At 39.9% G+C, this 23,849-nt stretch overlaps 1 protein-coding gene across 9 annotated transcripts in view; it reads left to right on the plus strand.

The window, feature by feature from the left end:
- Positions 1-23,849, plus strand: part of nfia (nuclear factor I/A) — a 732,272-nt gene that overhangs the window by 561,000 nt on the left and 147,423 nt on the right. For all 9 annotated transcript variants that reach the window (XR_011961149.1, XR_011961150.1, XR_011961147.1 and 6 more), the window contains one exon: positions 12,979-13,106. Coding sequence is in view for 3 of the 9 variants with exons in the window: in XM_072574236.1 (XP_072430337.1) it covers positions 12,979-13,106 (128 nt within the window). In the remaining 6 variants the exon portion in view is untranslated. The remainder of the gene's footprint in view (positions 1-12,978; positions 13,107-23,849) is intronic.

A 23,849-nucleotide genomic window follows, 5' to 3' on the forward strand; every position in this document is an offset into this window, starting at 1 on the left:
AAACAGATACTGTGTATGGAATAAATTGAAAATTAATTCATGAGATGTGCCATTTTGGTCCTGAAAGCTCCTTAAGAGAAAATGGGAAAAGCAGCTATGTAAGAAACCAGGCAAGCCTAAGTAGAATATCAGCTGAAGAAAATGCTGGTTTGTTATTATTGAAATTTATATTCTGAACTAATTCTCCTGATTTTAGATTGATTTTCCAGTGAATCATGCAGCTTTCTTTGATCAAGAGGATATTCAGATGACTAATTGACTGGTCTTTGTAAAATAGCCACTCAATGTATGTGTCCAATTGGCTCATAATTCTGTGCAACTTCCCATTTGACCCTACCTAGATGCCTCAGAGTTTGATGCCTTGAGCTGTAACAGTGCCAGGTCCTTTTTAGTGAACATCTCTTTGGTGCCACTTTGAATATAATATTTATCTCTCCCTGTACTTTTTGGGGACTTTGCACGATGCTTTAGCCATGACAAAGAGGACATGTTTCTTATGTCTATGCTGCTTGTGCACTGGTATTAAGTAGACCACAAAAGCAACCAGTTGTAATAGGCGTAAACTCCCACTTCTGATCATGCTTTCTGCTCTGTAAGAGGGTTTGACCTGCCAGGTGATAACTCCCAATATTGATACACTGAGAACTTGTACTTCAACACGAGAGAAGCGCGTTGGCTATTCCCTGAAAAAAATGTGCAGGACTGCAGTGCAGCATCATCCATGTCTGTTAAATGTAACGTGGTTAGCACACCACCTTCGTGCTGCCTGCTTATTTTAATGATTGCTGCGTACAGACAGCCTTAAACATGTTATAAATTGGCTACAAGCATCAGAAGAATAACTAAAGTTGCTACTTCAAACTAGCCTGGAAGAGCTAGTGTGCACCTCTTAAAAGGAAAGCACTTTATAGCTGTTGGAAGTGCTGACACGATTTGGATGAGTGCAGGGCAATAAACAGTATAGACTGACCATGGAGCAGTGCGTGTTTTAAGGATTTCTGTAGGTGCACTGGAGGATTTGGAAAAGAGACGAGATGGTCTCTGTCAGCAAAGGCAGGGAAGTCTTCCAGAAACATGGTAGGAGAAAGTAGGAGCAAATAACATGGAGATCAATTCCTACAAAGATTTGGAAACAGTCCCACCAGAAGTTGTTTTTCATTTGTTTATGGGTTGTTCATTTACAGTATATGATTGTTTCAGTTCAATCACTGGTTAATGCTTCCCCTTCAGGATTTTAATACTGGAAAATTCAGTGGTAATGTCTCTGAATTTCGAGGGGAGTTGGTTAGATTCTCTCAAGTTTGAACTTGTAATCTTGTAGTAATTGTACAGCACAAATGTTATTTGCCACTTATCAGTTCAATCCTGGATATTTTTCATGTTTTGCTATACGAATATAGATATTTTCAGTACCTAAGGATTAGTGAGTTTTGCTGAACGTTATGCAATAGTGAAAATGGACACTCCTGATTGTTATGATGGAGGGAAGGTCCTTCATGAAGCAGCTGAAGATGGTTGAGCTTAGACAACTATAGAGTGCTGCTGCATAATATTTTGGGACTGAGACGATTAGCCCCCACCAACCCACAACAAGTTTCATTGGTTCTTTGTATGACTCCCTGGTAGAATCTAAACGAGTGAGGAATTTCACTTCGTAGATCTATCAATGACCAAATTCACTGATGATGGACAGGAGACTGATGGGCCTATACGTGACCACATTGGACTTGTCCTGCTTTTTGTTTTCAGGACAGACCTAGGCAATTTTCCACGTTATCAGGAACATCAGTTCTTGATTAATAAGGGGATTACGGACTACAGGGAGATAGCTGGAGAATGGAATTGAGAAATATACCATCCATGATCAAATGATGGAGCAGACTTGATGGGCCAAATGGTCTAATTTTGCTCCTATGTCTTATGGTCTTACGTGCACACAGTTTCACCAAATTATATTAGCTATTTATTGCAAGGCAGTTGAAGTACTGGAATGAGGGAGTCATGCTACAATTGCACAGGGCCTTGTTAGGACCATCATAAACCATTTTAACCTTCACATTTAAAGAAGGATATACTTACTTTTGGGGTGACGAAGTGAAGTTTTACTTGATAAATATCTCCTATGAAAATGATTTCTTATGATGGGGAGTTAAATAAATTTAGCTTATACTCTGGATTTAAAAAGATCATCACTTATTCTTCTTGAAATATGTAAGGCTGTGAAGGGACTTTACCAGATAGACAACAGAGAGGTTATTTCCACTAGCTAAGGAATCTAAAATGGTAAGACTGATGTCAGATCAACATTGCACACTAATTAAGGTCATAATCTCTTTTAATAAGAAATTGTCGAATGTGCTTCACATTACCACTGTGTAGGCATCTTAGATGCCATTTTGAAACACAAAGGGCTTGCCCCCAAAAAGGAAGCACTATTGAATTTAGTTTCGACCCCATTATCGTCTTGAAACACCAATGCACAATACCATCATTTCTTTATTACTGTTAAACGACTTGCTTAAAACCCAAAATTGGTGTGCACGGCTTTGTTTTGAAGTAATTTTGTTTTGATTTGAGCCATTTCATGTGCAGCAGAATATGTACTTAATTAGCACAACAAATTATCCTTATTACAGTTCTCTGATATATGCACTCTGGTTACTGATAAAAACGATTAAATGCAAGAACCGTAGATAATAACCCAGTAATTTATTTGTATCCTTCCTTATTTGCTTTGAAATTGTTTGACGATATATGTGATACATGTGATATAAAGATTTCAAGCATTTTATGATGCTATGAATAAATGTGGGATAGGGAATACCAACATATCAGAATTTTTGTTATGTACATCATGTGATTTCTAAAAGTAGCTTATCTCCAAATATATTGGATTTATATATTATTGGATTTTATTATGAGCAAGTTGTCATGAGAATGTGGGCAGGAGCATTATCTAGAATTTGAATAAGTTTGTGCCTTTTGCCAAGTGAAATTTGAGCATGCTTGTTATGAAGGAAATCTGATGCAATATTTCTGCATTGTGTTAGAGATTCCAGGTCCAATTCCACTTTGTTGAGAGACGGCTATACCTCTACCCTAACATAAGTGTAGTTTCAGGTGGAAACGGGGATGTTTACAAGAGATCGAAATTATGTAGCAATCAGATTTGAATGTACTGCTTATAATGAGATATACATGAAACACATTTCTGTTAGGTTCCAAAACTCTAAATTGGTGCAAGCAACATTTCAGTCTCTTGGAAAAACTGAACAAGCTGCATCCCATCCAAAACAAAAGTTCTTGAAACAACCATATCTTCATCCATATGCCAATTAGCATTGAAGATGGGAAAAATAAATTATTTTCTCCTGGGTCACTTGGACGTACATTGACAGTAACCTTTTCTTATTTATTCTTTCATGGAATGTGTGCATCACTGGATAGACCTGTGTTTGTTGCCCTTCTGAGTGGCTTCCAGATAATAGTTAAGAGTAAATATCAATGCTATGGACCTGGAGTCAGATTACCTTCCCTAAAGGCGACTAGTTTGGGGACCTGTAGGATTGTGCAGTTTTTCTAGTTTTATCCAGTATTGGATGAGCAGATATTATCTCCTTTTAAGTAACATGAAGGCTATTCTCTATCTACTGACTCCATCTCTTTCCCTGGCAAAAGTCTAACTGGCAAATTAAACCAGTTTGTCCACAACCTTGCTGTCATATTTGATACCCCGATAGCTGAGTCATCAAGACCAGCTCTTTCCACTCTGTAACATTGCCTGACTTTGCCACTGGCTCAGCTTGTCTGCTGCTAAAACACTGATATCTTTGTGACCTGTTGACTGAACTATTTCACCACATTCCTGACTGATTGCCCATATTTTAGCCTTCATAAGTATAGCATCAACCAAAATCTTGAGGTACAGCATGCTACAGAGCACATTGAAACCTTTTAGGGGATTGAAGTCACCTATTTGAGACTGCTTGTGTAATACAACAAACTTGAGAGAAAAACACTTTTTTTCTCTTCATGAGTCATTAGCCGAAGGATAACACGCATGCAGCCCTTACAGTAGCGAAGGGTAAGATTAATAGATGTGTTGAAAATTGGGGGATTTTGAGAAGATGCGAGAAATTAGTTCTACTAGCAGGTTAATAAAACAAAGAACTGGGGAGGCTCGAGATCTGAAACAAAAACCAGAAATAGCTGGAGAGACTCAGGTTCAGCAGCATATGTGGCGAGAATAGAGTCAAGCTTAGAGTGGTGCTGGAAAAGCATAGCAGGACAGGCTAATAAGTTTATCTCCACCCCCAAGACTCCCAGCCTCATTCCTAATGAAGGGCTTTTGCCCAAAACGTCGATTTTCCTGCTCTTCGGATGCTGCCTGACCTACTGTGCTTTTCCAGCACCACTCTAATCTTGACTCTAATCTGCAGTACCCACTTTCGCCTCTGTGGAGAGAATAGCAGAGGCAATGCTATTTAAGGAAATAGCAGGAGAACTTAATAAGTACTTTGCGTCAGTCTTCACAGTGGAAGATATAAGTAATATCCCAGCAAATAAAGGGAGTCAGGGGGCTGAGTTCAGTATGGTTGCCATTACAAAAGAGAAAGTGCTAGAAAAGCCAAAAGGTCTTAAAATTGATAAATCTCCTGGCCCCGATGGGCTACATCCTAGAGTTCTGAGGGAGGTGGCTAAGGAAATAGCGGAGGCGTTGGTTGAGATCTTTCAAAAGTCACTGGAGTCAGGGAAAGTCCCGGATGATTGGAAGATCGCCGTTGTAACCCCCATGTTCAAGAAAGGATCAAGACAAAAGATGGAGAATTATAGGCCAATTAGCCTAACCTCGGTTGTTGGTAAAATTCTAGAATCCATCATTAAGGATGAGGTTTCTAAATTCTTGTAAGAGCAGGGTCAGATTAGAACAAGTCAACATGGATTTAGTAAGGGGAGGTCGTGCCTGACAAGCCTGTTGGAATTGTTTGAAGAGGTGACAAGTAGGTTAGACCAGGGAAACCCAGTGGATGTGGTCTACCTAGACTTCCAAAAGGCCTTTGATAAGGTGCCGCACGGGAGGCTGCTGAGCAAAGTGAGGGCCCATGGTGTTTGAAGTGAACTACTGGTATGGATTGAGGATTGGCTGTCTGACAGAAGGCAGAGAGTTGGGATAAAAGGTTCTTTTTCGGAATGGCAGCCGGTGACAAGTGGTCTCCCGCAGGGTTCAGTGTTGGGGCCGCAGCTGTTCACGTTATATATTAATGATCTAGATGAAGGGACTGGGGGCATTCTAGCGAAGTTCACCGATGATACGAAGTTAGGTGGACAGGCAGGTAGTACTGAGGAAGTGGGGAGGCTGCAGAAGGATCTAGACAGTTTGGGAGAGTGGTCTAGGTAATGGCTGATGGAATTCAATGTGAGCAAATGCGAGGTCGTGCACTTTGGAAAAAAGAATACAAGCATGGACTACTTTCTAAATGGTGAGAAAATTCATAAAGCCAAAGTACAAAGGGATCTGGGAGTGCTAGTCGAGGATTCTCTAAAGGTAAACATGCAGGTTGAGCCCGTGATTAAGAAAGCGAATGCAATGTTGTCAATTATCTCAAGAGGGTTGGAATATTAAAGCACTGTTGTGCTACTGCGACTTTATAAAGCTCTGGTTAGGCCCCATTTGGAGTACTGTGTCCAGTTTTTGTCCCCACACCTCAGGAAGGACATACTGGCACTGGAGCATGTCCAGCGGAGATTCACACGGATGATTCCTGGAATGGTAGGTCTAACATACGAGGAATGGCTGAGGATCCTGGGATTGTATTCATTGGAGTTTAGAAGATTAAGGGAAGATCTAATAGAAACTTACAAGACAATACATGGCTTGGAAAGAGTGGACGCTAGTAAATTGTTTCAGTTAGGTGAGGAGAGTGGGACCCGTGGACACAGCCTTAGAATTAGAGGGGGTAAATTCAGAACAGAAATGCGGAGACATTTCTTCAGCCAGAGAGTGGTGGGCCTGTGGAATTCATTGCCGCAGAGTGCAGTGGAGGCCAGGACGCTAAATGTCTTCAAGGCAGAGATTGATAAATTCTTGATGTCACAAGGAATTAAGGGCTATGGGAAGAATGTGGGTAAGTGGAGTTGAAATGCCCATTAGCCATGATTGAATGGTGGAGTGGCCTCGATGGGCCGAGTGGCCTTACTTCCACTCCTATGTCTAATGGTCTAATGCCTCGACGGCAGTGACCCATTCTTTACTAGAAGGATGTTCATTAGCTAGAGTGTACAAGTTTAAGAATTCAGAGGATTTAAAAAAATATTTTCAGTTGAACTCAACTGCCTAAAAAGTGGGTGGTAGCAGATTTGGAAGGGGATTGGATAAATATTTGAAGGGGAACAAAATTGCAAGTGTATGAGATTAGAGCTGGAGTGCTTGATATCGCTGTCAAAGAAAGAACACTGGCACTGTGGGCTGAATGGCCTGGTCCTGTGTTGTGTGACCCAGTGACATGAAAGTGGACCTGCTGCTGAGCCTTTACTAGTGCTCGAGAAGTGTTAGTTACAAGGTATGTGTTAGTGGGCTTAAGTGCCTCTTCTCCAATCTCTCCTTTTTGGGGTACCAGTTAACTTTGGCAGTACTTGCTGCTGTTGTGATGAGAATTTCAGTAAGGATGATTGATATGAACCTTTTGACATGAGCTGGCACTGTACCACCCACTTAAAAGCATGGATTTTATGAATGGATCCACTAAATCAAAATCACATTAATACAATAAGGGTTGTGTGGAAAGATCTTGGATGCTTACTGATGTAATATGTTGCTCCAGTGATTGGATATATACACATGACCTTTTTTATATGTTGCTATGAAAGCAGATTCCATAATTGTACAGATTTGGCTTCACACTGGTACAAGGTGTCAGTCCCTCTGTGGGTGGTTTGATAATTTATGCAGATGTTTAATTCTTAATGATATTGTATGGCTTTCACACCACTATTTAGATGTTGTTAGCAAGGTTGAATTTTGTGATAAATGGGGAAAATTCCTGCTAATGGATTGCAAAATATAGAGCAGTTGTAACATTTGTCGTGTCAAGGACATACAACAGAAGCTTTATTAATATGTCTTAGTTACTACAATTGTCAGTTGGAGCTCGATCAAAGAATTTTCATTAAGGTTCAGTTTAGTTGCAGGATTGTTAGAAAACATTAAAGAGGAGGCTGGTGTGACACTGAATTACAGCAGAGAGAAAAATGGTAGTGGAATCTGCCTCTGGATGCAGATAAATTGCTACTTTTAATGAAAATCCAATTTAATCTTTAACATCAAGGTGAAATCTACAGTTCGAGAAATGGCCCAGATATTCTGATTGCTAATGGGACAGATTCAACCAATGAAAGTCCTTTTTATAGATACACAATTTTACCTGTCAGTGAATTCACAGCCATCTAAATTCCAAATCTGGCCTGTCCCAAATGTGTCCTTGGCAGGAAATCAGTGAGAGATCCATGCAAGTAAACTAAAACGTTAAAAACCGTGGATGCTGAAGATTTGAAATAAAGGTAGAAGCTGCGAGAGAAACTCAGCAGGTCTGGCAACATCCGTGGAGAGAAAGCAGAGTTAACATTTCAAGTCCAGTGACCCTTCTTCAGAGAAATCCACTCAATGCAGGAGTAACGTTACAGGCTAACTCTCTCAGAGCTTCATAAGTTAAAGGTCACAAAGGCACTTTTAGTGATTTGAGGGAGACTAACCTAAGTGAGGAGGTACGGTAGCATGTTGCAAATGGGGTGGGTGTGGTGTTGGAGAGTATGATGTGTGAAGGGGAACAAAATGCCAAATAAGTGAGGGGTAGATTGTCAGGTGAATGAGGGGTGGGGTTCCAGCTGAGTGAGAATCATGCAAGGGTGGCTGGGAGGGGAGGAGAGTTATGTGTTGCGCTGGGGGTTTTAGACCATAAGACCATAAGACCATAAGACATAGGAGTGGAAGTAAGGCCATTCGGCCCATCGAGTCCACTCCGCCATTCAATCATGGCTGATGCGCATTTCAGCTCCACTTGCCAGCGTTCTCCCCGTAGCCCTTAATTCCTCTAGACAACAAGAACCTATCAATCTCGGCCTTGAAGACATTTAGCGTCCCGGCTTCCACTGCACTCCGTGGCAATGAATTCCACAGGCCCACCACTCTCTGGCTGAAGAAATGTCTCCGCATTTCCGTTCTGAAATGACCCCCTCTAATTCTAAGGCTGTGTCCACGGGTCCTAGTCTCCTCGCCTAACAGAAACAATTTTCTAGCATCCAATTTTCTATTTTTGAACCATGGTTGGGTATGGTCGGGTTGTTGAAGGGAGTGGGTTGGGTCAAAGTGGTGGTTGGAGTTGGCAAAGCAGGAGGGGCCAAGGGGTGTCCTTACCTTCCCTCTCCTCTCACCATCATACCCCTCCTCTCGTTGCCATCTCTCCCTTGCCTCAGCACCATCCCTCCCTCTCATCTTCACCATCTCCCCATCCCCTCAGCACCATCTCACAGCTGAAAAGGTGGGTGGGATGAACCCCTATCTTTTCACAGAGGTTCTCACATCACAGGAATCAGGCTTCAGTGAGCAGTTGACCTTCTGTGGAAAAGTAACACCAGCTTTTTAAAGGAGCCAATCAGGAATCAATCCAGTTCCACAGCAGCAACCACTACTTGTGGACACGAAAATCTCACTTTGTGAGCACGCTAGGGAGGCCCTGATTTAAAACCATTTCCGGGTCAGTTCTCACATGCAACAAGTGGGCAAACAGACAGAATCTACCAGGAGGCAGTCAATAAGGTTGCTTCGATGTTTGTTGTCTAATTAAGCACACTGGGAGATCCCATCGAAGAACCCACGGCACTGTATAGCGGAAAGTCTCCCAGGGAGAGTAGGATGCTGCTGTGAAATGCAAGGCCAGTGAGGGCACCTCAACACAGAGGCTTCTCTGAATCATGAGTGTAATTGAAAGAAGAATGTTGATAGCTGTCAGTGCCATCAGTAAAGGAGAAGGATTGTTTGTGGCTGTGGCTGTGATTGGGCCCTTCTCATCACAACAACATTGTGATTGAAAGGGGGTTCTGATAGCCTGATGACAGGCCTTTTCGGAATGGTGACCAGGCTCCAGATTCAGAGTGTCTGACAATGGAAATATGCTGGAAGATTTTGAAATTTGGACCTAAGTGGAGTCATAAATATCCTCACTGGCTGTCTGCCTCTGTTGAAGTGTTTTTTTTTGGTTTCTTTGGCAATCACCTCCAGCAAAGGAAATCATTGAAGAGTCAACTTGAGCAGTTTTCAATAATGTCTCCGCCTCTGCTGTGCTGATGAGAAAAAAAATCCTTAGTGTCATTAAAACAAAAATATTTTCCAGATCTTTTAAGAGTTTCTCCTATCACAAGTAACTTCTATCATCACAAACTCAGATGTTTCTTGCTTTAAAGCTGTGTGTATTGTGGAAGCTAATCTTAATCTTGATGTCTCAACACTCGTAGATATTGTTTTTATTCTTTCATAAGTACCTTTGTGCTTAAAAGAATGCATAATTTTTGGAATTTTACATTCCAGTGCTTTAATTGCTAAATGTTAATTATTCCAATCCTAAACACTAGTGACTGTCACTGTCTTTGGGACTAGTGGTATTTCTGTATTTTGCAGTTATTGGGATTTGCTGGGTTTCTGCCTTGAGTATTGAACCTTGGGTACAAGGTGAGCATGAGTTCCACCGTCCCTTGGAAGCCTTGCATTGTAAAAATGTGAGGCAAATGGATGAGAGTTATCTGGATTTTCCACTTCCTGATCCCAGATTCTGACGGTGTAAGCAGTGAGTGTCCAGTTTGATGGATTTAAGTGCAGCTTATGATCACAGCTGGAGAAACCCAGGGTGGAAATCAGAGATTTTGATACCAATCCTCTTATAAAGGGAGCATCTTGAAATATTTCAAAACCTATGTCTAACCAGTATTATCCACCACAGCTTTTGGCATTTTAGGGCTCTAGATGTACCAGCATTGACATATGTCAACTTGATTAATGTAAATTACAGGACCCTGGGAATTCCAACAGGGTAAGGTTCATATTGCATTTCGTGAAGCATGACTTCAGTGCTTCCAGAGTAATGTGTTGAAGTAACATCTCTGGTGGAGATTCAGTTGCATACAGAGTGTTACAAAATATCTAGCAGATGGAAACTGGTCAGGTGACAGAATAGATCCATACTATTGTTTCTATTCCACATGAGACTGCTCACATCCTATTTTATTTCACCACATCATCATATCCTTCTATTGCTTTCTCCTTCTATATGCTTATCTCATGGTGGAGGCTAGTACAATTGCAACATTAAAAAGCTCTGGATGGGTATGCGAATAGGAAGGGTTTGGAAGGATGTGGGCCGGGTGCTGGTAGGTGGGACTAGATTGGGTTGGAATATCTGGTTGGCTGGACGAGATGGACCGAAGGGTCTGTTTCAATCCTGTACATCTCTATGACTCTATTTATTTGTAGATAAACAAAAAAAGAAAAATCTTATTTGATTCTACAGTTAGTGATGCAGTTGTTAGCTTAGGGCTTATTTTCAAGCTGTAAATAACATATAGAAGCTTGGTCTGTTAGCTTGGCTACTATATCTACAGCACATCGCATTGTGCGTCTTCTTAATAACTTAATAAATGAGCCAAATTTCAGGCTCATTTTTGGCATGTGTTAATGACGTTTACCACATTTTTGCAGCTGCTACAATATACCACTGCAGTCCTAGGTTAGGATGAGAAAAATTGGCCAGGATTCCTGTTCAAGATTATCATTTAGCAATCCCTGTCTGTAGAGTGCAAAAACAGTGGTGTTTGAGGGCAGGGTCAATCATGATGTCTTATGTTGAAGTATCGTGCTATTATTCACTGCTGAGGCTCTCATCACATCCATGAATGCCTTCAGGAGAGTAAGGGGACATACAGGAGGTCTCTATGTACATCCAACTTATGAATGCTCATACATTGAACACAACCATGTGCAAGGTGAAATGTTAAAAATCCAATGTATGAACAACTATTTAATATTATTGTATTTCGATTTGTGTACAAATTAGCTTGCGAGCAGACTCAAGACCAGAACTCGTGGTCTACTGCCTGTAGTAGACAAATGTCTTGAATTATATTATTGACGAAGGAATTCGAAAATTTTACTTGAACCTGAAATCTGTCATTGGAGCGAAGAAGGATGAGAGGTGACTTGATTGAGGTGTACAAGATGATGAGAGGCATAGATAGAGTGGATAGCCAGAGATTTTCTCGCATGGCAGAAATGTCTACTATAAGGGGGCATAATTTTAAGGTGATTGGAGGAAGATTTAGGAGAGATGTCAGAGGAAGGTTCCTTACCACCACTGTTGGCAGTGCATTCCACACATCCACCACACTCTGTGTAGAGTCAGATACATTAGGGACATTTAAGCAACTCTTGCATAGACACATGTAAGATAGTACAACGAAGTGTATGGAAGTTAGCCTGATCTTTAGAGTAGGATAAAAGGTTAGTAAAACATCAAAGGCCAAACGACTTGTGCTGTGCTGTCCTGTTCTATGTTCTATCTGCAGTATCATTGTCATTGTGCATTCTTCTGTGACAAAACTAACAAAATATCTTGTGGGATTCTTCACCTGATTTCATTTCTGGGCCAGCTTTTAACTGCGTAAGTGAATGGGTCTTGAATGAGTTGAAATCTCACCCAGGGCATGGAACGGCCTGCCTGCAACAGTAGGAGACTTGCTGATGTTAAGGGCATTTGAATGGGCATTGAACAAACATGGATAATAACGGAACGGTGTCGGTTAGGTGGGCATTGGATTATGTTCACAGGTTGGTGCAACACCGAGGACTGAAAGGCCTCTACTGTACTGTAACCTTCCATGTCCTATTATTTTGACACAACTGAAGAAGCAGTATTTTATGGAAAATGCAAATTGTAAATCATAATTTCATATTCTTATTTTCAAATGTTAATTTCTTTGTAGTTAACATTTTTTCATATTTACTTTCATCCGAACTGACCAACCAGCTCGAACAGAAAAGTTATTCCTTGAATTTTTAATTCAAGCTGGTAGAAGAGAAATGACAGAAAGGAAAGAAATAGATCAATGGATACCTAAACGTTGAGAAGTCTATTCACAAAAATATTGTACATAAATAATTTCTTTCTTGAGGGTGTACATATTACAACAGCACAAAATTTCAACTAACATCCTTTCTAAATACCAACTGCAACATTTGAATTTTTGAATAGACGGGAGCGCCAAAGCTTTGTTTAGCTTTATTGAAATTTCTACCAACAGGACTATTAATTAAGAACAGCGCTTCTTTTTACTTTTTTCACCTATCAGCATTATCTCAAAAACAGCATGAAAGACCATAGCTGGTAGAAGAGAAATGATAGAAAGGAAAGGAATAGATCAATGGATACAACTTAGGGGACCATAATTGTTTAGAAAACGCTGAAGTAACATTCTTTACCTGAAGTACTTAATGTCTTGCCATTTATTGCTAGGTGCATTTACTGCTTCTGATGTGGTACTTTGTGGTGTTTGCAAATCTTCTGCGTGATCGATGTTGTTTGCAATTTCCACTCTAAACCAGAAACTAGGTGTTAAAATAAAAGTAAATACAAGCATGAACAATGAAGTATTTTATTTGGATGGATATCAGGGACAGTTCATCTAAAGAAGTCCAGACTAAATGGATTGAATGTGACTGTAACGCCCCAACAGGCTCTTGCGCACAAAGGCGGAGCAAGATTGCACATTCCTGACAGGATCTGCTGGATACAGGTTGACCATAAATTTGCAACAGGATTTGATGCATGCATTGCAGTGAATGTAGCATATGCAGTGTGACACTATGGTCCTAATGTGGTCGAGTATACATGGATTGAGTGTTATAGCACGATCCTGACATTTATTTCCCTGTTGCAGTTCTACAAAGCGCCACAAATCAATGGAAGATGAAATGGACAGCCCTGGTGAAGAACCTTTTTATACCAACCAGGGTCGATCTCCAGGAAGTGGCAGTCAATCCAGTGGTTGGCATGAGGTGGAGCCAGGTAAGCGGCTCAATTGATTCTCAAACAAGTGATTGACACTTTGCAGAAGCAATCAGCTTTGATTGTCAATCATATGTAGAGGAATAATGATGGTTTTGTTGAAGTATCTTGACTATAATGTCATATTTATCAAAATGCTGAGAATTAATTCTTTCGTAAAAGAGTGCTACAGTTGTTAATAATAAGTTAACTGAAATGTTATGAGGTACATTTTTACAAGAGCCATAAATAATCTTCAGGGCTTGTCTTTGAAATTATCTTTCTGAACTATTGGTAGAATTTGCTGGTGATTTCAGAATCCACAGGACACTTTCAATTCTATTTTGGGTCAGGAAAATTACATAAGATGTTATTTATTTTCATATTTGTATTGTATCCCATAAGCAAGTCACTGTAAGTAACATAATCCAATTTGGATTGTAAATTTAAACCTGAGGCAGTACTTCAAACCATCTGAAAGCCAAAAAAACAGAGCATTTTTGATTTGTGATCTTTTCTTAAGTATAGCATGTTTAAGACAATTTTTTATTGGTGGTTTCAGTTGGAATTTTACAAAGCAAATGCATTATGGGTCAACGAAATTGGTATTTTGGTTCAAGTCAGTTCTTGTCTTTAGGGTTTAGGTACACTAGCTGATTATGCATGCAAAGAATCTTTGACCCTCACAGGAGTGACAAAGAAAGCCTGTCCTGTTCAAAATTACAGATGTGTATCATATTTCAATGTTGATGAACTAAGGGTTGTTAATGAATTGTATAATGATCAGTACTGCAGCCACTTTTGTATCCACAAAGTTCAGGTTGCCCGCAATGTGTTGCTTTATAAGTTTGATACAGCATGGAGCATGCAGAATTGGAGAGTATCAATTTGATTCTCTGCCAATGACTTTTCCAGTTATAAGCAGGTGGATGAATCAAAATGTCAAATAGAAAAGAAGTGTTTCCAATTCAGTATTGGGAAGAAGCATTGTTTTTGGTCCTCACTTCTGACTTCATCCCCTAGTTACCAACTCCATCTTTTTCTCTGTGATTAAGCCAGTTTGTTCACAACCTCAGTGTTTGATCCTCAGCTGAGCTTCTAATCTCATATTTGTGCCATCATGCAGACAACCTATTTCCACCTGTGAGTAACACAGCCCAACTTCACCCTGTCTTACCTCATGTGCTGCTAAAACCCTTATTCATGTCTTCATTATTTCAAAACTTAACTACAAAATCATACTGTTTACTCGTCTTCTATCATCCTGCTCTCTAAACTCCCAAGTCTTGTTCCACGAGCACCTCTCTCTGTTCTCTAATCCACACTGGCTCCTGGTCAAGCAATAGCTTGATTTTAAAATTCTCTTCTCATTGTTGTTTTCAAATCTCTTCATGGCCTTGTCCTTTTCTTCTCGTTTTCTTCCAGCTCATAAGCCTATATGATATCTGCATTCCTCTAATTCTGACCTGTTATCTGTCCCAATTTTAATTGTTCCATCATTGATGGTCGTACCTTCAGTTGCCTCGACCCAAGCTCTGGAATTTCTTCTCCTATCTCTCTTGCTTGCTTTGCTCCTTTAAGACACTCTAAAATCCTCTTCTGACTTCAAATTGTCTGAAACAGCCCACTCTTAGTTTTACAGTATTTGTATGAAACACCTTGGGATGTTGCAGTACTTTTAAATAAATATAAATATTGTCATTGTTATGATAGTGAGAAAAATGGACTGATGAATTAAGCTGCATTATTCTTATGCATTTAACATTCATTGGCCTGAGTGGCAATGTTTGTTTGGAGTAAAAGGAAGTTGATGCATTTTTTAAAAGAAAGTGAAAAATCCTAAAAATTCATATAAATATGGTGTTTGTTACTGTAATATTGTACCAGAATGCCAGTGTTTATTTGTAAAGTTTCAAAAGTAGCTGTCATATTTTAAGATTATCTCATGCACTGAACTAAAATTTATGTCCAACCAGCAATGGTTTTCTACATTTATAGAGACTCACGACACATGTGTGAAAGGGGAATAGGAAATAATGTACATGCATAGATATTCTTGCTATTTGACTGTGGGTCTTTATTGTTACAGAAAAGGGCTCTTACTTATTCATTTGTAGATCATTTGTTTATCAGTCCCTATATGTTCTCGATTGCAATATTTAAAAAAATCGAATTAGAGGAGCCTTAAGTAACCGTGAAGCATTAATACTGTTAATATTGAAGCATAACTTGTGCAATTAAATTTAAAAATTCAGGATCATAAAGGTTGTGTAAGGGCTTTGGTTCCCTGCAGTTACCTTACAATGATGTCACAGAAGTGCACATCCCTAAGAATAAATAGCAGAGCTAGAACACTCTAGAATAAGAGTTTTGAGAACACACGGACACAAGAGGAAGACAGTTTAGGCCTTAACAATATCACTATAACATAAGAGTCTGGTCAATCTTAGACTGCCATGTCAAATAGTATTGAGTACTATTGTATGGTAAATAGTGTTATTTTGAAGTAGAAACCAAAAGACTTTGCCCTGTCCTTGATCAGTCTATTTTGAATCTATACTCATTGTGTGGCATCAAACCAAATGATAAAAGAATAAATATAAGACAGTCACTAATAACTCCAATAAGGATTTCAGAAGAAATTTCTTATTAGGAAATGTTGAAATTGTGCAACTTTCAACCATGTGAAATAGGTATTGCAAAGATTGTTGGTATATTTAAAGAGAAGCTAGATAAAGGAGAAAGCGATAGAAGATTATTTGGTGAAATGAGATTAAGGAAGGCGGCAAGTTCTAAACTGGAGAAAGGCCAATTTTGACGGTATTGGGCAAGAACTTTCAAAAGCTGATTGGAGGCAGATGTTCACAGGTAAAGGGACAGCTGGAAAATGGGAAGCCTTCAAAAATAAGATAACAAGAATCCAGAGAAAGTATATTCCTGTCAGGGTGAAAGGGAAGGCTGGTGGGTATAGGGAATGCTGGATGACTAAAGAAATTGAGGATTTGGTTAAGAAAAAGAAGGTAGCATATGTCAGGTATAGACAGGATAGATTGAGTGAATCCTTAGAAGAGTATAAAGGAAGTAGGAGTATACTTAAGAGGGAAATCAGGAGGGCAAAACGGGGCTTGAGATAGCTTTGGCAAATAGAATTAAGGAGAATCCAAAGGGGTTTTTACAAATAGATTAAGGACAAAAGGGTCCCTCAAAGGCCACCTTGCTGATCTTTGTGTGGAGCCACAGAAAATGGGGGAGATACTAAATGAATATTTTGCATCAGTATTTACTGTGGAAAAGGATATGGAAGATGTAGACTGTAGGGAAATAGATGGTGACATCTTGCAAAATGTCCAGATTACAGTGGAGGAAGTGCTGGATGTCTTGAAAGGGTAAAAAGTGGATAAATCCCCAGGACCTGATCAGGTGTGCCCGAGAACTCTGTGGGAAGCTAGAGAAGTGATTGGTTGGTGGGCGTCTTGCTGAGATATTTGTATCATCGATAGTCACAGGTGAGATGGTGGTATGTGTATGGAATGAGCTGCTAGAGGATGCGGTGGAGGCTGGTACAATTGCAACATTTGTGAGGCATTTGGATGGGTATATGAATAGGAAGGGTTTGGAGGGATATGGGCCGGGTGCTGGAAGGTGGGACTAGATTGGGTTGGGATATCTGGTCGGCATGGACGGGTTGGACCGAAGGGTCTGTTTCCATGCTATACATCTCTATGACTCGAAGAGTCTGGTGTGAAACATAAACACTGGCATACATTAATTGGGTGGTATATCCTGATTCTGTGCAGTTAATTCCACATGCCATAGGGATGGTTACTGTTGGCTAAATCTGTTGTTAAAAATGGATTGGATTTTTCCAAATGCTATCAAACATGTGCCCAAAGTGGCTGTCAAATTTAAATGCTTTCTCAATTCCAAAAAAAAACTATTTAGTGTGCTCTTGGCAAACAAGGTGCAAACACGAGTAAGATTAGCACAGTTTGCCACCCAGTGTACGATCCTGACATGTAGTAAAAACTCAACATGCAGGATTATTTAGATGATCTGTTTCAGTTACTGCTAATGAGGGCTGTCTGCAGTTATTTCACTGTGACTTTAGCAAAAGTTGGCTGGCTGTTAACTGTGTTTAGTGCACTCAGCACCTGAACAAGCAATGATCTCTGTGACAACATGTGACAGCTCATTTCAACTATTGATGTTGCATTACTGTATTTGTCCTCTAACTGGGAGTACAAAAGATTCACTTAAACCTATGCTGTGTGATGAGTCATTTAATAGGTTGCACCAGTGTACACAGCTAGTATATTCAATTGAATTGTTAACTTCTTCAACTTAACAGGAGAATGTCCATTTCTCCCCCTTCCTCTTCAGAAAGCACTGGATTGCATATCATCTCTTATATTGCCCCTTTTGGGCCATCCTTCTTGTGTGAAAATCGGCAGATGCTGAGGCTAATTGCACAAGCTGATTTGACAACCAGCAACTCCGTGGACTGAAATCAAACCATGGAATTTTCTTGAAATAACAGTTCTGAAGAAGGGTCACTGCACCTGAAACTTTAACATTGATTTCTCTCCATAGACCTGCTCAGACTTTTCAGCAATTTCTGTTTTTGTTTCCGATGACAGGCATCCACTGTTCTTTTGGATTTTTGTCTTGGAATTTTCTTGATCTGTATGGTGCAGAACCACACTAGGTAGTGTATTTACAAATTTGCAAACTGAACCATTAGGTGGCACGGTGTCCCAGTGGTTTGCACTGCTGCTTCATAGTGCCAGGGACCCGGGTGTGATACCAGCTTCAGGTGACTGTCTGTCTGTGTGGAGTTTGCACATTCTCTTTGTGTCTGTGTGGGTTTCCTCTGGGTGCTCTGGTTTCTTCCCACAATCCAAAGATGTGCAGCTTAGGTGAATTGGCCATGCTAAATTGTCCATAGTGTTCAGGGATGTGTAGGTTAGGTGCATTTGTCAGGGATAAATATGGGATAATGGGGAAGGGGAATTGGTCTGGCTAGGTTACTGTTTGGATGGTTGGTGTGGACTTGTTGGGCCAAAGGATCTGTTTCCACATTGTCAGGATTCTATGAGTCCAGGAATGCTTTTTGTTTTTAATTGCTTTTCATATTTTGGCCTCACCTTTCAGCAGACACTAGAAGGAAGTCAAAAGCTAGGATTGTATCAGATTAGATTAGATTACTTACAGTGTGGAAACAGACCCTTCGGCCCAACAAGTCCACACCGCCCCGCCGAAGCGTAACCCACCCATACCCCTACATCTACATTTACCCCTTACCTAACACTATGGGCAATTTAGCATGGCCAATTCACCTGGCCTGCACATCTTTGGACTGTGGGAGGAAACCGGAGCACCCGGAGGAAACCCACGCAGACACGGGGAGAACGTGCAAACTCCACACAGTCAGTCACCTGAGGCGGTATAGCAACGCTTCATTGAATTCTTGATTGATTTGAACAGAGTGGATCTTCACTTGTTTCTGAATGTGAAATATTTGCTCTTCATGAAGATTTGGATTGAAGCAATTGAAATCAATTTTTGTCTTGACATAAGAGATTTGCAAATAATAATGCATATGGAGTACCTTAATGGGGTGGGATGTTCTGCAGTAAGTTATCCTAATATTATTCAAACCTGTTCTATAATTGTGTTAAACTATTTCAGAGAAAGCAATTGCTGTTGTGAGTAGTACACAATTTCTATTAGTAGGCCATTCAAAATGTATATTTATTAAGGTAGGGAATAATTTACACTAAATTATGTAATTACCTACAACCATTCCCATGATTGCAAACCAACCCTGGAATGAAGGATGTGAATCTACTCTATTAGGGTGTCATGGCATCTGTGGCCTCTTGTCTAGGCCATTTGAAAGTTGCACAGGACTGTCTAACTGAACGACTGCTTGAGGTGATGCATCACTGATAAAGAAGTTGTTGTTCTTAGAGCTGAAGGAAGTGTTAGGAATCTACTAGGACCAGTACCATGTTGCAGTCCTTGTGAAGCAAAGTTGCACCAATCCTTAAACCTTAAGAGTGTGCTCTTTTTTGAATTGCTGTTGGGTTTTTTGCCAGTTGAATTAAATTGGTGTGTTCTTATTCTCAACCTTTCCACCAACACGAACACCTATCTATTCTGTCCAGGCACCTCACAATTTTGAATAAGTTAGTCAACTATCTCTCTGCTATGGAGAACAGTCCTGGCTTTTCCAGTCTGTACACATAAATGAAGCTGCTCATTCCAGGTACCATTCTTCAGATCTTATCTGCACCCACTTCCAAACCTTCACATTTTTCTTAAAGTGCAGTGCCCAGAATTTGATGCATTACCTCAGTTGAGGCCAGATCTGTGTTTTGTTATGTTTCAGAATATCCTCCTTGCTTTTCTATTCTGCGTCTCTAGTTCTAAATCCTACAATACTATAGGCTCTATTAAAATACCACACCAACATCAAAATTTTATACCTGTATACTTCCAAAACTGTCTTCCTCAACCCCTTCCAAACTGTAGCCTTCAGTTAATATTTCTTTCCGTCGGTCTTTCTACTGAATGTGTTATTGAATAGTTTTCTGCAAGAAATTTAATCTGCCAGATGTCATCACATTCTATGAGCCTCTCTGCATCTTCTTAAAATCTATCACAATCCTTCTAAGAGTGCAATTGCACTAATACTTGCAAATTATTTGCAGATTTTGAAACCGTCTGCAATACAAGACCATTCAAGGTCGAACAAAGAAATATATATACCTTCCTGTAGTCACTGCTATTCTGTTTCCTATCACTCGGACAATTTTGTATCTGTGTTGCTAATGTTTCTTGTAGTCCATGAGATCCTTTAATATTATTGGCAAGCTCAATATGTGGCACTTTATCGAATGTCTTTTCCAAGTTCATGTATACCATATTGACTGCATCACCCTGATTAATCCTCTCTATATCAATACTCAAGTTAATTGAGCAGAATTTGCCTTCAACAGATTCCATGATAGCTTTCCACAATTGATACACATTTGTCGAAGTGACTGGTAGTTTTGTCCTGGATTATTATCTCTAAAAGGTTTCCCATCACTGACGTTAAACTAACCAGATAGTAACTGCTTTGTTTATTATTACAAAGTTCTTAAACAAGGATATAACATTTGAATTCTCCAGTCCTCTGGAGCCACCCCTGTATAAAAAGTTTTGAAATATGGTATAGCCAGTAATTTCCACATTTCAGAATTGTGGCTACTGATCAAATTTAAGCACAGTCAACCTTTCTGATCACAACCTCAACTTTGCTTCACAAGAACTGCAACATAGCACTGGCACTAGTAAATTCCTAACACTTCCTTCAGCTCTAAATAGTCCTTTTCAATTATTAGCATCCAGAGTTTCAACTACCACCTCTTTCACCCTAATTAAGCAACTTATTCTTCCTTGGTCTAGATCGTTATAAAACAATCATTTCCTATTTTCAATTAATCATTTTCTATCTCTGCCCCTCCCCATCTGTGTAAAACCACCTTGTTCTTAATCAGGCAGACCCATCTTTCAATTGCCATTTTATTATTTATATGCTTAGAGACGACTTCTGGATTTCCTGTTATGTTAGCTACAAATCTTTTCCCATACTATCTACTTAGGTACCTCTCTTATTGCTTTCTGTCCCTTCACCTCTGAACCTTCTATATTCAACCTGGCTCTCACATGTATTAGCTCCTGCCATCTATCATATGCACTTTCTTCATGCTTCATCTTACTCACTATCTCTTTCGTCTTCCGGGGAGTTCCCTTACCCAGAGTACATTTTGCCTTTTGCCACCCTTCCTGAATGTGGTGTTCAACATGAAGGAGCATGTAGCCACCAACTGAAGTGGGATGGTAAATAACTCTGAGGTTTCATTGCCCATGTTTATCTTGATGCATGAGACTTTGTGGGGTCAGCAGTGAATATTGAGGTCTCATAGGGAAAGTTTTGGTTTTGGTTGTACTGTTTAGCCCTTTGTCAAATTTGCCGTGCCCAATCAGCTTATCTTTAAAGGCATCTCATTGATCCATTTTAGTTTTGTCTGCTAATCTTTGATTCTAATTTAGCTTGTCCAGATATGTTCTCTCTCACTGAAACTGGTCCTTCTACCGTTGTGTTTTCACTCTGAATTGTTACTTGTCCTTTTCAATAGATAATTTAAACCTTATGATACTCCTCCCTTTTTCCTTCTGGGCAGATGTGAGGGTTGCAATTTCTCTGTATTGACAACGCAGCTGAGGCTTGAAACTCTGCATCGAACAAATTCACTTTTTCTACTGCAATGAATTACACTAAAATATCCTAAATTGCTGCAAAAATTCACGCATTCTTCATTTTCAGACTTTTTAAAATGAATACAGTTAAGTGACTGATTATAGATTTGCCAGATCTTAATGTTTTGGTATGTGTTTGTGAAGGTGACTAATTAAAAATCTTTCTGAAATGCAAAGCTGGTTCAGACTTGACAGAGGCCTTCAAGCCTGTGCTGTTGTTTCACCATATATAAAGCAGATTTTTGTGAGCCAGATGCCATCTTGTTATTTACACCAAGTAACAATCTTCTGGCTTATCTGGTACAATTGCAATGTTGGGTCCATTGTTGCAAAGCTAAATTAGTAGGTGATTGATGAAAGTGACCTGTACTTTCCCTGGCACCATTGCTTTTGCTTAATGTTTGTTTCCCTGAAAAGAAAAAGAGCAATTGAAGGGTTAAGATTAATGTCAGAAATACAATCTACAACATGACTTGGCACAATGAAATCAACAATGGTGCAATTAATGCAGCAATCATGTACCATTAACAATCACTGGCAGTACTTTCTGTTCCTGAAACAGTTGCCATGTTTACTTGCATGACATAAATCATCTTGAAGTAACATGGCTATAAATTAAATGTGACTTATCTTATTATACATGTCGTTTGTTTTTGAATTAATCCACAAAGATAAAAAGGGAATTGCTAGTGCCTTTCTTTAAGATGATGCAAAAACCAGCAGCATCTAGAGCACTGCAAAATTTAGCAAGTTAGTGGAAACTAAATCAAAGTGGACTGCGATCCTAAGGAGTTATCTTGCAGATTTGAGCATGTGTATCTTTAAGGACACCTTGCAGCCTGTTAATTGACTCAGTGTCTCCAACCTGCAATTAGAACTGACAATTTTGTCACTTTTTAAAATCGACTCTTACACCTTTATATATTTTCAAATTATATTCAGCAAGTGAATTCACCATGAGGTATGCAACAGGCGTTAGAAGATAATTTAAATGGAAACACTATGCAGTGCTATGGGAGAAGGGCAGGTAATTGGCATGAAGCGAAATGCTCAGAAAACCAGTGCAGACGCGATAGGCTAAATGGCCTCCTTCTGCTTTGTCAAAAAGTATGGCGCTGGCCAAAGCACAGCAGGAAGGCAGCATCCAAGGAGAAAAGAATTGACCTTTCAGGCATTAGAGACCTTCATCAGGACATTCCATCAACTTTCCTGCTCTTCGGATGCAGCCTGACCTGGTGTACTTTGTCCAGTGCCACAGTTTTCAACTCTGATTCTCCAGCATCTGCAGTCGTCACTTTCTCCTCCTTCTGCATTGTAAAATTCTGTCCATGTGTGAGGTGGCCAGGAGACATGTGTGAGCCTTGATATTGATGTTTAGCTGCAAGAAATATCATGGTCAAACTCGGTAAAATGATCATGACCCCACCAATTGTGCAAATATACTTTCCAATAGAGCTGCCAGAGGAAATGGGTGGAGGCTGGTACAATTACAATATTTAAAAAGCATTTGGATGGGTACATGAATAGGAAGGGTTTAGAGGGGTATGAGCCAAGTGCTGGCAAATGGGACTAGATTAGGTTATGATATCTGGTTGGCATGGACAAGTTGGACCGATGGGTCTGTTTCCGTGCTGTACATCTCTATGATTCTATAACAACGAGAGATGAAATGCTGGCTGACTTACTGTTCTTTGACTCAAGGTATTGAGAAATGTTGTAGCATCTAACTGTGGCACATTTGCAGTATCAAGCATCTTGATCCTGCAGCTGACAGTTCCCTCCCTACTTCTCTGTCTACTTTTGCTTCTTTACACCTTCCAAATAATTCCAGGGCTTCCTATTCCAGTGGACTGAGAGAATAGAGGCCTGTGGATCTCTACCCATGGCTAATCCTTGCTGTTTTCTATTGGCCATCTTCTGCTTACAAGATATGAAGGTCTTCTGCTTACTAACAATTTGCATACAAACATCCCTAAACTGAGCTCAAGTAATCAATAATCCTCTCAGTGTTTACTAAGGGATGGATTTTGACTGGGACACCAGGAGCATTTCATTGCACTTTATATGATGATGGGACGTTTAAACTGTATTTTAGAAGACAGATCTCTTCTGAAGGACAGTGTTTCTGACTGCCATCATGAATTTGTTTACAAAGTAGTGGTGGCATCAGCCCATCAAGAACATCTCTGCGAATGCCTGTAACCATTATCCAGGAAGCAATCGGAATGCTGCTGTGTGAAGCCGTCCACTATGACTTTCTTTTAAAAAGCATCAGTTCCATTGAACAAGCTCCTTGTTGTCATGGAGAACATGAACCAAGTGAACTCGATGCCTGTTTGCCATTACTCAGCTTCAACAGCTTTAATGTAAATAATGTGTGTGAAAGGGCAGCTGTTGTATACACTGCTTCAAATTGTAACCTTGTTTATTCATTCATGGGATGTGGGCATTATTAGG

Source organism: Chiloscyllium punctatum, chromosome 7, assembly GCF_047496795.1.
Source record: "Chiloscyllium punctatum isolate Juve2018m chromosome 7, sChiPun1.3, whole genome shotgun sequence".
Taxonomy (NCBI): Eukaryota; Metazoa; Chordata; class Chondrichthyes; order Orectolobiformes; family Hemiscylliidae; genus Chiloscyllium; species Chiloscyllium punctatum.